This window comes from Orbicella faveolata, unplaced genomic scaffold, assembly GCF_042242905.1.
Source record: "Orbicella faveolata isolate gen_17 unplaced genomic scaffold, um_ofav_v1 contig_35, whole genome shotgun sequence".
NCBI lineage: Eukaryota > Metazoa > Cnidaria > Anthozoa > Scleractinia > Merulinidae > Orbicella > Orbicella faveolata.
The window spans coordinates 26764751-26780914 of NW_028301564.1; the positions used below are offsets into that span (position 1 = coordinate 26764751).

Below are 16164 nucleotides of genomic sequence, written 5' to 3' on the forward strand. Positions count from 1 at the left end.
TTTATAGGTTTATCAATCATCTTTAATTGCTCTTAAAACACATTCAGGATAGTATCGTACAGATTATTATTACTATTCTCTTAAACACAACAGAACTGTGCTCCACTGGCCACTGAAGAAATGTGGTATTATTATTGTTAAGATTGGTTTGCAGATTGTGGGTTGCATAAAAAAAAATGCCCAAACTGTTTGAACAAAAAATGAAAGAAGGGCAGGCCACACTGCATAATCTTGTGTTGTCTGATTCAAACATCCTGAGAGTCTGGAACTGGCCACCTATGCAGACACTCTTTGGGCATGTCACACAACCTTTTGGGGGAGGAAGATTGCTTGATGAGCCCAAGGAGCATCTGTCTAGGAGGCTAGCATGGAACAAGACTGCCTGATCCTAAAAATTCTAAAATGGTGCCAAAGCTTAGGGGAATAAAACAAAATTAGACATGGAGTGATTGAGGGATGAATGAAAATGGTTTCTTTTTTTAGTCCCAGAAGCCTGGACACCATGTAATGTTTCAAAAAGAGCCTAAAAAACAACACAAGTACCCGTTTTTTCCTTCAACTGACAAATTTTCACTGTGAGAATCACTGCACATGGACTCAGCCATGTACGTGTATACTTGTATTTATTTGAGAAAAATTACGTCATGGCTTCAAAGGGTTTTAAAACCGGGTATTTTGGTCCTCTACTCACTTTTATAAATAATTTATTGTATTTATCTATATATACAATATGGTTTGCTTAGTCTTCAATAAACAAATCAAAAACTTGCAGTCAATGGTTAAACATTCACTGACATGAATGGGTCAGAACAACTTTCATAAGAACAGAGCTGCACTATTTTGTTTTTCAAATTTTGAAACTTCAAGCAAATACTCATGTGACCATTACCATATAATTTAAATTGTGCAAATATAGCTTGCCCACTACAATCTGTACCATTCCAGAACTTTTGAGGAGTATTCTCTGTGTAATAAGTGATAACAAAGTAAGTTTTAAAGAATGATGTTTTGAAGTTTCAAACAGTGAATCAAAACCATTCTGGATTTATGCAAGTCTATATTATTTGCTAAGAGGAATAGTTCACCCATTTCTAATTATATGTGACCTGGAGAATTCTCAATGCAAGTAAGATTGCACCTTGGGATTACAGTTTGAACTAGTTTCACATTCCATGAATGTAGATGGATGTTCACTTGTTGTTCCACCTGAAAAAAATATGCAACAAGTAGAAATCCAACTGCATTTACAGGCTATTTGAGCTAACAAAATAAAACATCAAGACTTGCATCCAAGGTCTTGACTAGGGCCTTGCTCTCAGCAAGTGTTAAATTTTCTACTCCTGAGGTGACAATCATTGTCATATTCCCAAACGTTTGCAAACTGTCAGTGTACGTCATTTCTTAAAGGAATCAGAGCTCACAAAATGTAATGATTTCTTGAACTGAGTTGGTGGAGTTCTTAAATATTTCTCAAGATTATACTGATCATGTATCCCTTGTAATCATCCAGTCAACAAAACAAGGTTGTATTCCGATTGTTCTTCTATTTGTAAATCTCCTCATGAATTTAAGGACAAGACACATTGTCCAATGATGCAGGCAATGTCAAATTGAAGCATGTCATTGTTATATATATATATTTGTGCACACAGTGGTACAGAAGTTCTACTCCTTGCTACAACAGTGTATTTCAGGGTCGTTGTACACGTGTGAACCTTTGGTCTTCATTTGTTGGTTGCTCCTGGTTTACTCTTCAATGAAAAAGGCTGTTAATGCAAATATCAAAAAGACAATTCCACCTATGATCGTCACTGAAAGATAGAAGAAGAAACATTGCACGTTAAACTTCTTGAAGTGCCTATAAAACCAAATGAAAAAGTTTCCTAAAATAGTTCTGAAGAATTGACGATAATGCTTTGGCTTTTTTTTCATTCCACCTTCACTTTTTTCCTTTGTTCTTCACAAGGGCACACCATCAGTGGAGACATATGCTCACAGTGCTTTTTTGTTGTATGGTCTTTGGAAAATAAACTGCTTGCAAACACTGTGACATCACTGTTCTTTATGTTTTTGTGGTTGTTCAGATTCACAAATTACATGCAGCAGCAAATATGGGCAGACCTCCTTCACACCAGAAACAACAGTACTGTATATTGTTATAAGTGCAATATATAACATTAAGTACCTGTTCTGACAGATATTCTCTGTGCAATTAATCTACCACCAATAACAGCAAGTCCAGTACATAAGGCATGTCCTAATGTTCCACCGATAGTCACACCCACTACATTCTGCAGAAAAAAAAACCACAAAAACTTCAACAAAACTTTTGAAATGTCTGTCTGGAAGTATTTGTTTTCAGTTACAACAAAATACACAGACGTTGATCAGAAAAAACAGTCAGTACATAGTGAAACTCCTGTCACCTGTAACCTACCACAAACTTTTCAAAATAAACTGAGGTATTGGCTTTAATATTTGAATCATGGTATTTTCAAAGCTATAAGCCGATGCACTGAACAAGAAATTAAAACAAAGTAAGCCGAACAAAGACCTTTCTTCCATTCAGAACCCGAAGAATGATAAGTACCCGTAATCTTGTACATAATGCATAGTAAGACATCAAATGGGACTCACTTGTGCCAATTAACAATATTATTAGACCCATAGCCCTTGTGGGCTACAGGTCAATAGCCCATGAGGCGAAGCCAATTTCACTACTCGAGGACTATTACTAATAGTCCTCTAGTAACATAGCCAATTAAAATGCAGGATTTGCATGAGTACACTAGCTAGGTGATACTAATAGTAAATGTCAAAGAACTTCTCAGACTGGAGCACTCAAATTAGTGGAAATAATTACCAAGATTTTTAGTCTACAAAAGTTATGCAGCATAGGTTACAAGTTTTCCTGATACATGTACCTTGTAAGTGGGTTATGTTAATTCCCACGGGGTACTCCCATATATAAGCAGAGCTATATAGGTATGTGGTGCTCTGAAGAGTATGTTTTTCAGGCAATTTAGTCTGGAATATTTACTGGAAAAGTAGCCAGTGAACAGGTTTCTTTACCTGGACTACTACGATAGAAACTGAAACTCGGAAGTGACTTTGTAAGATATTGGTTTAGTATGGCTATATTGGGCTATGATGGTGATAAAGTTTCTGCAGGGAAAATAGCTAGTGTGGGGGTAGGGGTTTTTGGTGTCCAGTCTAGGACAGGGTTACAAAATCAAGCTGATTGTGGTCTAGTATTGGGTAAGGGTTTCAGTGTCTCAGTGGCACACCTCACACTCAAAGATTTACAGAGTATCCCCAGGTGTTAATTATAAGTAAGCTGTAGTCAAACTCACCTCTCTAGATGCAAGCAATATGGTAGCTAGCTGTGATCTATCACCCCACTCAGCAAGGAAAGTTAGTGTGAATGCTTGTAGTAATATAGGTGAAAGAAGACCAAAGAGCTTTGCAGGTTTTTTCCCACCACGAATGATACCAGTTTCCACATCTTGAGTAATGGTAGATGAATCATCTTTTGCCATCTGAACAAGAAAAAACTAACCTATTAGATGGTAAATTGCTATATGTTTCATTTCTTTGCTATGGGTTATGCTATTAATACTGTTTTCACCAGCCCTTTATGTGGATCAAATTCAGAGTTGAGCTTAAGTTTCCTATAGTCAACAAACAACACAGCTTGATGTTAAAAACACTCATTGTGTCAAGAGCAAATTCTCTAAACTTGGTTTTCATGGCAACCACTATGGAAAAAACTTTAAACAGTACAATAACATTGCATTGGAAAAATCAAATAGTATTTAGTAATACACATTTTTACCAACTGTTTAAAAAAATCAGCTCTCACTCCTGACAAAAGGTATTGTATTATGAGTAGTATTAATAATATTGATTTCTAAGCTATTCAAACCTACTTCAGCTTCTTTCTTTTTAAGTTCTGCTTGAACTTCCTCTAATTCTTCCTGGCCTTCATTAGGATCCATATCATAACCTTCCTTCAACATCTTAAGACCGAAAAATACGAACAGTGCAGTTGATATATACAGAGTGTATTTCCTCGGAATGACAGTTGTTGCATAACCTAGGACTGCTGAAAGAATTGTCATCAAGCCAAGGGCGAACATTGCCCCTGTAAACACAACCAATCTAGCATGCCTCATTGACATAATGGCTGCAATAAAAAATGTCTTGTCGCCCAGTTCGGAAACAATGATGACAGATAATGAAGCTACAAAGGCATGAATGAATTCAATGCTAGTAACCTCCCAAGAACCACGAGATACTGAAGACTGCTTTGCTAGAGAATCTTGGAAGACAGCATTCTAAAAGAGACCAAACAGAAACAATATTGTCATTCAAGCCTGGCTTTATAAGATCCCAGATGATCCTAGGTGCAACTGAGAAAAAGATACCATACGCTATTCCTTGTAAAGCGCAATTTCAAGATGAAAACGTTAATTACTATTCTCTGATCCATTACAATCATCTACGATGTATTGAAATTGTCTAGAAGCTGTTGCATTTGTGTGATATCCAATGTGATCAGCTGCTTTTGTGTGGGACCCAGGCCTAATGGAAGACATAAGACTGTAAAATCAAGTCGTTAAATAATGGTAATAGGACTGAATGGAGTCAATTCATTCTGTAATCATATGAGTGATTAACAAAATCAGAAAAGTGCATAGTGGGAGTCCAAGTTGTTTAATGACAAGATGATCACAAACAAGATTAGACAACCCCTTTTACCAATTTATCAAAAACCTGTAACAAAATTTGATGAATATATAGCCATCGGTTAAACACCTTGATAAAAATTAAAAAATAAATAACAGCTAAGTTTGTTTGGAACCAACATGCACAGGAAAAGGAATCTATTCATATACATCTATCCAAGAAAAAGAATGCACAAAATGATGCGTACTGTCCACATACACTCTTCCGCAATTGGACAGTGTTTAATAAGAAGCATGATGCATAAACTGTCTAATATTACTAGGGTATCTAAAAGATAATAATGCTGCGGCACATTCTATTGATAGTGACATATTTTACGTAGTGATTCATCTACAACTTCATGCATGATGACACACGGATGGCGAGGTGTGACAAGGGATTGTGACAAAAAAGCACATAGTGATCTGACCCATGTTTGAACATAAAAAGATACACATCAATCTCCCCTTTACCAGATCTCGAAAATCAAAAGATGTGGAAGTTGTAGGAGCAGAAATCTAACTTATAAATTCTGTTTTGATATGCATTAAATGTCTCAAGAATGTTGACAGACTGTGTCGAGGACGCGTCCATCGCGATGTGTGAAAATGCTAAAGCTTTAGCTTAAATTCATGTTTGGATGAAAAGAAATAGATCGCAGCATATATGAAATTAGCGTGTTCTACGGTTTTCATTTGTTTTAATTATTCTGCGAGCTTTAGGAGCGACGATTTCTCTTCATTTAAGAATTCGGCCAAGTAGGCGAGACTGCTAAGAAATGACATACTAAGTTTAAAATTTAGATGTCACAATTAATCGTCCAGATTTACAAACTTTCACACACTGCATGCATTAAGAACAAAAGCAAGAGTTGTGAAAGCAGGCACAATCTCCTTCACATCGTTTTACAGGTAAATCAGAGCAAAACACAACCACTAATCTTTCTCACTGGAATCCATGCGAAAAGGCGTCCTCCTGTAGTTCGTGGCGCAACGCACTCTGGTAAAAAGTGGCGCAGTGCATTCTGGTAAAAAGTGATGAATTCAAGAATTTGGACCCCCTTTTACATATTCTTTTTAAATCCTGTTTATGTTGCTGCTCGCTCGCTACGCTCGCTCCGCAGCAATTATAAGCATGACACACATACTGTAAATCCTTGAATTAGCACCCCCTGCCCCTCGAATAAGTGCCCCACCTTGAATAGGCGCCCATTCCCCTTCCTCCATTTTGTGGATGAGTTATGAGGCAACAAAGGATATACAGTTTTCTTTCTGTAGTATTAGTATTGTATTTTTTGAACACCTTTAGTTTGGAAAAAATTACTAGTACTAATGGTGCTGCCACTTAAATTTTAGGATCAGCTTTTTCAGATGTTGATAAACAGCTTATATTGTTGTTTACGCCCAGGTGATGCGTTAAAAAAATGATCATGTCAGGCCATGATTTGGAAAATATTAAATAAGTACCTGCCCCTCCTCGATTAAGTGCCCCCTCGAATAAGCACTTCCGTCTGCTCCTAAATTTGAAATAAGCGCCCTGGACGCTAATTCGAGGATTTACGGTACTGTCCTATTCAGGTTATTATACTACAGGCTGAGAAATTTCTGAAATGTGATTGGCTAAGACCAGTAGTATTTAAGCCAAATTTGAAATACTTACATGTAAAAATTACAGCCAGTTTCCATGGTAACTGAAAAATTATTGTTTCTAATTTTAAAACAATGGCGGATAGATTTCCTGATTGTGACGCGAAAGAACTACAACAATTTAAGGAAAATGCAGAAAATTCGAACACAAAGAAAAGCACTAAGACCTGGGTTACTGTTTGGACCACATGGGCTGAAGAAAAAGGATACAGTCCAGATATTGTAAGCCACGAAGCCAAGGAACTTGACGAGATGCTTCAGAAGTTTTTCGCCGAGGTGAGAAAGAAGGATGGTTTAGACTACGAGCCAGACAGTTTGCGGGTAATGATAGCGTCCCTGGACCGTCATTTAAAGGAAGCAGGCAGCAGCATTTCCATTGCCAAGGACAGAGAGTTTGTCAACAGTCGCAAAGTACTCGAAGGGAAAGCTCGCTTCCTCCGTGAACAGGGCTACGGCAAACGTCCCCGTGCATCAAAAGCACTAACCACTGAAGATGAAGAGCTGTTGTGGTCCAAAGGGCTCCTTGGCAGCCAGTCTCCGAAGTCCCTAATAACCACAATGTGGTTTCTTTTGACGCAGCATTTCGGATTACGAGGCTGTCAGGAACACCATGACATGTATGTCGAAGATTTTTCATTCACCAAAGACGACAATGGCGTCGAGTACATCACGTACGAAGAAAATCCCACAAAAACGCGTCAGGGCGGCCTTCGCAAAAAAAGAAGAGTGGTTCAGCCGAAAATGTTTGCAACTGGTGGGCCAAGATGTCCAGTCAAGCTTCTAAAGATGTTCCTGTCACACAGACCCGAGGAAATGAAAAACAGTGGGCCATTTTACCTCGCGGTGATTGAGCGCTCTAAGTCTCAAGTGTGGTATAAGCGACAGAGAATGGGGACCCACAGCATTAATTCCTTCATGAAATCTATGGCTCTTCAGGGCGAGATTGAAGGTAAACGGCTCACAAACCACACTGCACGCAAAACGCTGGTGAAGAAACTCAAAGCTGCCAACCAACCTCGCTCCACAATTATTGGCGTCACTGGCCATACAAACGAGTGCTCTTTAGCCGACTACGAGGAAGGCAATGAGAATGAACAACGGCTGATTTCCTCAATCATAAGCTCTGACGGTCAGGCAAGCACGTCCAACCAATGCCGTCCTCTTCAGAATGTTGGCCTTTCCTCTGATGTGGAAAACACACTGATGATGAATGAAGAGCGGTTGACTACAATCAACAATTTCCACGGCTGTCAAGTGACCATCAACTACCAGCTTAGCCAGAAGTTTCCCGAGCCGAGGTGCAGTGTTCCACAGGCAGAATCGATTGCAGATGATTGTTAAACTTTGATTGATGAGCCTATTAAAAACTTTCACTCTTTAGAACTGAGATTTACAGACATTCGAGCACAGTTTCATCACAGTTGTGTGATGTGTGACCATATGTGATGTTTAAGCGATCACATGTTTAATCACATGTCATTGTAAAGCCATTCAACTGCACGTGACTAAATAAATGAAATTCAAAATTTCTTCGCCTTGTAGTATAAACAAAAAATAGCACGGTTTCTTCGGGGTATTTGGGATAAATACCGGCTCGTGATATTTCAAAACTCCCCAAATATCACTCGCCGCGGCGGCTTGTGATATTTTGGTGAATTTTGAAATATCACTCGTGGTATTTATCCCAAATACCCCTAGAAACCGTGCTATTTCCTATACAAATCGGGCCTGTTGATACAGTTAGCCTTACTGATATAACACTCACTCACTAAATTACTTGACCTCTTCTGTGCCCATAATTTGGCACATATATACCGGAGCATATATATAATAGTATCGCTAATTTCTAAACTTCGATGCTTATTCTCTTCACGATCAATTGAGTTCAATTAAATGCGACTAAGACGCAAACTCAGCACTGTACATGAAGGAGGGTCAAAAAACTAAGGTTTTGTTGCAATTACTTTATATAAAGCTGGAATTACACGGTTGCAATAAAAACAAATTCAAATAACTGTAATTGATCATAATTGATCATTTAATCGTGTGTCCTGTGACGTTGTATTGCCGGCATGTGTGCTTACATAATTTTGCAATTTTTGTATCATTCACTTATTTAACGATATTGTTACACAAAGATTTGCACAGAAGGTCTCTAAAAGCTATGCAGAAAAGGCTTTCTTACCACTTCATCCTCAACTGGTTGCACAAAGGACACAGAATCCGAAGCTTTTGTTGCTTTAGACGGATCTTTTTTAGGGATTTCCGAAGAAGCTATAAGAACTCGTCCAGCGAGACCTTCCATTTCATCTGGAACGGCCGCACACGCTAAGGTCACACGGCACATTATAACAACGGCGACTACTTGAAACAAACTAATACTTCCCTTCCGATATGTTCCCATGTTGGATCGATAAAAGAGGAATAATTTAAACCATTTACTTTCGCTCTGATGTGTTTATAAAATATGAATTTGTGAGAACTTTTGCCCATCACATGCAGCTGTCAGCGGGCAACTTGTGTAAGTCATGCACAAAAGTAAAGAGATGACTTGGGTTGGTCGGGGGAGGGGAGGGGAGGGGAGGGTGCCTCGGACCGTTTTCCGCTCGTTCCCTCAACCTACGTACATGGAAGTTAGTTTCTAAGAATTTGCCGTGTTGTAAAGGCGGATAGTTGGCATTTCTTGTGTTAGTACATAAGACTCGAAGTAGGTGTACACCAACAAGAATTTTCTGTCTATTCTTATGCGTCAGTCAATTCCAGCAGTGCCCATCTCCCCCCCACCCCCCCCCCCGCCAGGGCTAACCACCGGACATAAGCACTTTTTTTAAAAAATTGGGCAAATTCCCCGGGGTAGGAACACATAAGCTGTCTAAATGCCCAGGGGTGGGGACGAAAAAAGAGAGCAAATGCCCAGCCCCCGGGATCGTCGCCTTCCAACACCGCTGCAGTTTTTTTTATTAATCAGTGAATAAAACGTTCAACTGTTCAGTCTTTTAATGCAACGGTAAGACTTCAAGGACAACAGTAGGTGTTAGTTGATTTTGATTATATTTATTTCTTTATATTTTGTTTTTAACAGTTTTCAAGATCTGTCTTGAAGATCGCATCATTTGAATTCGCAAACCACTTTCATGAATTTAAAAATTTCAATGCGAAATGCGAAATAGTCGTGTTCACGTCAGTGATTGTTTTGTAATAAACAAAATATAGTTCACCTTGTCGCTTATATTTATATGCTTACAAGTAGTTAAGAAATAGCTAAAATTGAGAAAACATACCTTTAAAAACATCTACAAGTTTCTCTAGTCCCTGACGGACAAGCCATTGTTCGACAAACGCCTCGTCTTTCCCGATGAACTCATCCATGGCGCTTTCGAAAACACGTGTGTCAAATGCCCGAGGGTCGCTCCGGGGTACGCAAGTGCCCAGCTCCCGGGTCGCGATAAAATTGCGAATGCCCCACCCCCGGGACTGACAACCTGAGCAAATACCCCGCGGTTGCCCGGCGGGTGGATGGGCACTGCTGGAATTGACTGATGCATTAATCTGTCGCCTTGTACTGTATTCCTGAACATTTGCTGTCTAATTGTAGACCATTGAAAAAGAAAAAAAAAAGAAAAAAAAAACAAGAGTGTTTTACTAAAAAATATATCACTCGTAAATTTCATTCGAAACTCCATCCGGGACCCGAGTGCCGTAGTTTCCACGAATATTGATGACGTCATTTCTCGCTTTTTCACGGTTGTTTGTACAAACAGTCCGTTTGTCAACGTAGAAAAAGGAAATTACACGGTGGCTTGAAGACATAAGTTTTATTTTCTCGTGTTAAAAATAAATATTTTAGCGGAGCTCCGGCGGCCCGAAGGGCCGCTAAGCGGAGCCCCATACTCATATAGGAAAGAAAAGGAAACCCATGAGTTGATTTTCTCATGGTTATCGTGGCTTGCGGTATTGATCGTGGGCGCGTACGCACGACGGCGACGACGGAGTCGCGCAAGATGGCGGCCATACTCTAAATAATAGGTTGACAGAGAGATGCAACCTTGGTTACCGCGTTCTTCTTTGATATTGGACATCCATGTTATGATCAATTGACAACTGTCAAAACAAGGTATCCGCTGATCAGTATCACGTGACCATATCGCGGGTTCAAGTTTAGCTCATCGAGGTCACGTGTTTTTTGAGGTTGACCGCTGACCAAGTGCTGGTTTTCGATTGGATCGCAGGGGCAGGATTGTTTTGAAGCAATACAAAGTCAAATTCAAATCAAAATTCTACCTTTACCATAACAACCTGGCCCAGGAGTTACGCTTTTAGGCTGGCCTAAATCTATATATTACTCAGTCGCTGCGCTCGTTTGAAAATAAAAGTTCTATCTACGCGCCGCCGTGTAATACCCTCTATTTAACTGTTAATTTTCTTGTATAATGCATAAATCCCACAAGGAAAATGCAGGGATAAGCCGAGCCGGATGTTTCAGTTGTCGAGACTGAAGGCATGTCGGGAAGGGATGGGGGAGGGGGGGGGGGGGCAGGGAAGCACGAGTTACACGACTGTACTAAGGCGCGCTATTAAAGTACTTTTCCGAAATTTCTTGCCACGATGATATAATCAAAGGCTTCGGGGATTTTACGCCTTTTAAGAAGCAACCGTATTGTAGTATATATAAGTCATTGGGAATAGTGTGCAATATACCGCAGTCAGTTCACAGCTTCTGAATTCGGCAGACCAAACTCGCTTGCCCCTTATTTCACTGTCTGCGTCAAACTGGTTGCTTGCTCCTACGTTTAATGTCGGCAAAAATGATTTCCTTTACTACTTGAATGAAAAGCTGGCTGCGCGCCTGCGGGGTGATAAGCTTCTGGTTGGAGACTGTTGGATGGAAGACAACCGGCACTAATGTGGAGATAATAAACAATTTATCAGTAAAACTTTGGGTCATTTGTCTGTCGTTTTGTTTACGTTTCTGTTAGTAATTAGTGATGCTGGTGACCCCTTCTTGTACACATTCTTGAGCATTCGGCAAATTGCCAGTGTTGTAGACCATCGGGAAAAAAAGTCCAAGCTTTAGGTCAGTAGTTAGATTTCACGGAACAAGCCAAATCATACATCAAAAAGTTCAGTTCGCCCCTAGCTAGCGCTGTTGATTATACTTATCTCTTTCTGTGTTACGCAACACTGTTTCTAAAAGAGATCTAGTATCGTCCACACGGCCAGAACAGTCCGTGTGAGTAGGCCCTAGGGACGAGCGTAAAGTCCTTTATGTTTTCCTCTTGATCTTTCATATCATCGTCACCACTTTTCCGATTTCGCTGATAAAGACTTGCAGGAAAGCACGTTTTTTTCAACTGAAGACAGCGATCTTTGTCACGAAGGAGTCAAACTAATTTAGAGGTTAATATTCGTGTCTATATGTTACTGTTTCAAATCAATACATCAGATGAAAAGCTTGGGTATTCATAGCCAGATGGAAGCTGGCAAACTGGCCTGTCTTGTCAACTTTTTGCTAATGGGTGAGTAAAACAAAGTGACACGCGATAGCAGTTTGCGTACATCATCCCCATCTGCCACATCAATAGGCATCTGTTGTTCTCTATTTAGCGCTCGTACATCAGCGTTGCAGCGTAACAAGAACTTGACGATGTTGATGTATCCCTCACTTGCTGCGTGGTGCAAAGGAGTTGATCCTAGTCCGTCCTTCTTGTTAACATTTGCTCCCAGTTCGACCAAAGCCTTGACGCTCTTCAAATTGCCGTCTAGCACACACTGAGTAAGGGCAGTCATTCCAGAAGCGCTAATGGCATCCAGTTGAAATTCTTTTCCTTTCCGACGCAGCAACTCGACAAACTTCTTCGCTTCGGTAAATTCTGAATCCAAAGAGTCCTTACTACACGCGATTTGAAGGATTAAATCAAAAGGTAGCGGGCACGACTTAACCCGGTGCACTTTCGTTTTGCTTTTCGGTTTCTGCGTTGTTGAATCAACATCCATAGTTGTCAGTTTTGTCCTTCCCACACCACGTTTACCAGGGTGAATGGGCCTGACTTAATTAGTCACCACTTTTTGCTGTTAATTACATTAGAGCCCAGGTTCAAAATGAAACTCAGAACTGACAACCACTGTTAATCTATATCCTGAATATCGCACTATCAGATAAAGCCGTATCGTATTAGGTGTGTTAAGTCTCAAGATTAATTATTCCGCATCGCTACGTACGCGCGTATAGACTTCTTTGCTGCATATCAAATGTTCACAATCAGCCGTCCTGCAACTCAAACAGTAGGTCTCCATTTTCAGTTACTATACTAAGCATTTTCTTTTCGAGGATATTTTTTTGTCACGGAAAATAAATTGATGTAATGTTGATTTGTTTGTACAATTGAGTATAATCCACAGGGCAAACAAACTAAGTGAAAGTTTATCTTCGGCGATCGCAAGCTGATTGGTGAACCCGAGATAAAGCTGGAGGCAATTAACGCCAGAAAAAAATACCGCTCATTCTGGAAAGCGAATTTCGTTTGTATTCAAAAGCTCGTGCTATTTTAATAACTAGATACTGTTCTTTTGTTGGATTTATCTGTTTCAGGCGTCAGCCCGCTGGTGATGAGTTTCTGAAGCAGTGATGAAATTCTATGATGAACTTAAAAGCTGACAAAAACAAATACGTCTGGTTCGGGGCAGTTTTGACTCGCGGTGCCTTTTTTAAAATCTGTCACGGCAAAACACGTTGATTCCCTATCAATCGGTAATCCACCATTATCACATTACCTTTCATTTTTCACATTACGTAAAATCACGTTTAGATAATCATTGATTCTACGCAATGTCTCTCGTGTCTAGAGATAAGAGATGTATAAATATACAAGATATTTGTATAAGCTGAAATTGTCGTTATGTGAAAATCTTCACTTACTGTATATGAATTATACCAAAATCCAAGCTGTCAAAACACATACGGGACGTATTACATTTCGCACGTAGTGCGGGCCTACACCATTTCCCGCGCAGAGCCTAGGGACTCTCGATTCAGTAAAGCTGCCTGAAGTCTACAAATTTCCGCGAAACAAAAAACACGGAAACGTTAAGGCGGGACTTAACCTAAAATTCTGAAAGAAATTCGAAGTTTTGTTTTTCACGGAACTCGAATCTTAAGGTATTGAAGTTTTATTTTGACAAGTACTGTTACTGTAAGTTCAAAGCTCGTTTTCTCAAAACGAGTTATTTTCGCCTTCGAGAAAAGATATCTTGAGAAGGATTTATTCAATTGAGCTAAAATTTTCAGCATTTGTTGTTCTGAGTACGTTCTGTGGGATAAGCATAGAACTTTTCCATCCAGTGCATTCTGTCGAAGTTATGCATTGAAACGTATGTTAGATTTTCTGTATCAGATGTAACTGGTCATCATTTTATGTGTTTTTAACTTTTCAAAAATCTCTATGCTTATTCCAGCAAGCTATTTGTCTTCTTTTGTTAAAATGTAAAAATTATTCCCTTTGATCAGTTCTTGTAGGAGTTATTTTTTCTCAGGTAAGACCTGACATTCTTTAGCAGGTGGCAGATTTAATCAGCCGGTGTCAGGTTACAATACAGTTATAGGGTACACAAATATTTTTTTCATAATCTTTGGTTTTTGAGCCTTTTAACAATGCATACTTTGCCATGGTTTGAAGTTAACTCTTAGCCACGAGAAAATGTTTGAAACATGGTGTGTTTTTAGGATAAGTCCCACCTTAGCATAACTGACAGGCAGCTAAGGATATCATTTGGCAAAAACAATGCAGTGATAGCGGAATGGAAAGAGGGAAATTGCAAATCGTTTAGGGCAGGTAATGGGCTCCTGTTTAGGGGTAGGAGCCTGAGTAGGTTATTCAATTGTCTACTTTTTATTCTCATCTCTAGACGAGAGACAGTGCCCAGTGTTCACGATGATCCAATTAACGAATTGGCGTCAGTTTTTTTGTGCGTCTGCCCTGTTACTGATCATGAATTCCGTCGTAACAGTGGAACCCCGCCTTACAGTTACCCCGTTAATACGGTCACCTCGTTATTACGGCCACTTTTTTTTCATCCCGGCGAAACGCCCAGACATTTGCTTATTAGGAGATCCCTTTAATGCGGCCATCCCGTTACTACGGCCAACGGCCACAATCTGAAATCCCAACCTTTATAATCCATTATAACTTTTCCCCGTTTATATGGCCACTCGAACCAGTCATATTCATCTTTCCATTGTTAATATTGTATGTACTGATTGAAGTTTCATTTTTTTAAACGATCTGCATTCCGGATGCTTGTTATAGAACAGTTGTTTAGAAGGCAATTTTGATAGAGCAATCATAAAATTTGGCCCAACCCCGTTAAATCAGCCACCCCGTTAATACGGCCAAATTTTCGTGACCCTTATTTAATACGAGGTTCCACTGTACTTTGACGACGTTATGATGAAATTCTTGGCTAGTTCCTTTACGCCTTTCTCACCGGCCTTCACGGTCAATTGATCTCGATGAAGTTTCCGAAATGAACGGCTGGGAGTAATTTCGCCCTAGACCACGTGGTTCGAAACGTTTGACCGCGGCGAAATATTAAGGCCTAGGAACAAGGCAAATAAAATTAATTGTCAAGAACAGGACAGACGCATGCAAAACTGACGTCAATTTGTTTTTTATAATAACAAAAAGGTATAAATTATAAATTCAAGTGTCTGCGCGCTCATTGAAAATGAAAATTAGCCAAGGTAAAGGTAAAGGTAAAGTCTGCATGCGAGCCAAGTGGCCCAACAGGCCGGAGCTTATCTCGATTTCTGTAGCATGAAACGACTAGGAGTATTTCTACTCCCCCCTGGATGGGATGCTAGTCCATCGCAGGATTACCCCCAGCATTAAGTTCGCCGGTACCCATTTATACACCTGGGCGGAGAGAGGCACTGTGAGAGTAAAGTGTCTTGCCCAAGAACACAACACAATGTCCCCAGCCAGGGCTCAAACCCGGACCGCTCGATCCAGAGACGAGCGCACTAACCATGAGGCCACCGCGCCTCCCAAAAAATGAAAATTCAAGTGTCTGCGCGCTCTTGGCTAAGTGAAAATTGGCCAAGAGCGCGCGAGAATTTCTGCAGTTATTATTACAGCATGCTGTGTTTTGTGAAGAAAGCTTTGAAAAGAAGATTTGTTCGATAGTTCGATTGAGTTCGGCAACCGAACTCAATCAACTCAACCCAATGGTGTATACATTGCTTTGAAAAAAGATCACGTTTATACCGGGCTTTTATAAGAGGTCTGAAAACCACATGCACGAAAAACACCTGGATATGGCCCGAATCCACCGTGTAAATCACTATCCAAGGGAAAGCGTTGTTTGTTTTGTTAACCCCTTTAAGCTTTGTGTTGGTTCTCCCTTCTCCCTACTTTTTTTCACCGGTGTTTCTGCCTTCTCCCATATTTTTTCAGCCGTTTATTTTCTCCCTCCTCCCTAAACCGTTCCTCTCTTTTCAAAACAAATCATTTCAACACAAATCAGAGGTGTCAAACACCGCAAGACAAAAACAAACCAGTCACGAACCGGTGGGTTTGAGGGAATGGATCAAAATAAATGTTGTGCAAGAATTTGTCAAATCACAAAGCGGGTAAGAAAGTAGCCGATCAACACATATCTGTGCAAACAGCGGGATTTCACAAGCTTTTGGGAACTGGGAGTCTCGGACGAACTATAATCGAGGATTTTGTGACACGACCGGCTGTACCCCGGGCTAGTAGCTGAGCAGAGAAGCGTTGCGTGAAACTCAAAGGCA

The 16164-nt window shown here is 40.1% G+C and overlaps 3 protein-coding genes across 3 annotated transcripts; 1 reads left to right on the forward strand and 2 right to left on the reverse strand.

Annotated features, from left to right (window-relative positions):
* On the reverse strand, positions 1-8881 carry LOC110043411 (putative divalent cation/proton antiporter TMEM165). The gene is made up of 5 exons (XM_089273097.1): positions 8560-8881; positions 3930-4337; positions 3354-3539; positions 2186-2291; positions 1-1811 (listed from the first exon to the last, which is right to left on the reverse strand). Exons 1-5 carry the CDS (start codon positions 8776-8778, stop codon positions 1747-1749), a joined length of 984 nt encoding a protein of 327 aa, XP_089129223.1. The 5' UTR covers positions 8779-8881; the 3' UTR covers positions 1-1746.
* On the forward strand, positions 6316-7773 carry LOC149104058 (uncharacterized protein KIAA1958-like). Its single transcript, XM_089273093.1, has one exon. The coding sequence runs from the start codon at positions 6450-6452 to the stop codon at positions 7713-7715; it is 1266 nt and encodes a 421-aa protein (XP_089129219.1). The 5' UTR covers positions 6316-6449; the 3' UTR covers positions 7716-7773.
* A 2398-nt stretch (positions 8882-11279) lies between the features above and the next one.
* LOC110043451 (protein phosphatase 1 regulatory subunit 27-like) lies at positions 11280-12752 on the reverse strand. The gene has a single exon (XM_020748900.2). The coding sequence runs from the start codon at positions 12366-12368 to the stop codon at positions 11835-11837; it is 534 nt and encodes a 177-aa protein (XP_020604559.1). The 5' UTR covers positions 12369-12752; the 3' UTR covers positions 11280-11834.
* Between the last annotated feature and the right edge of the window lie 3412 nt (positions 12753-16164).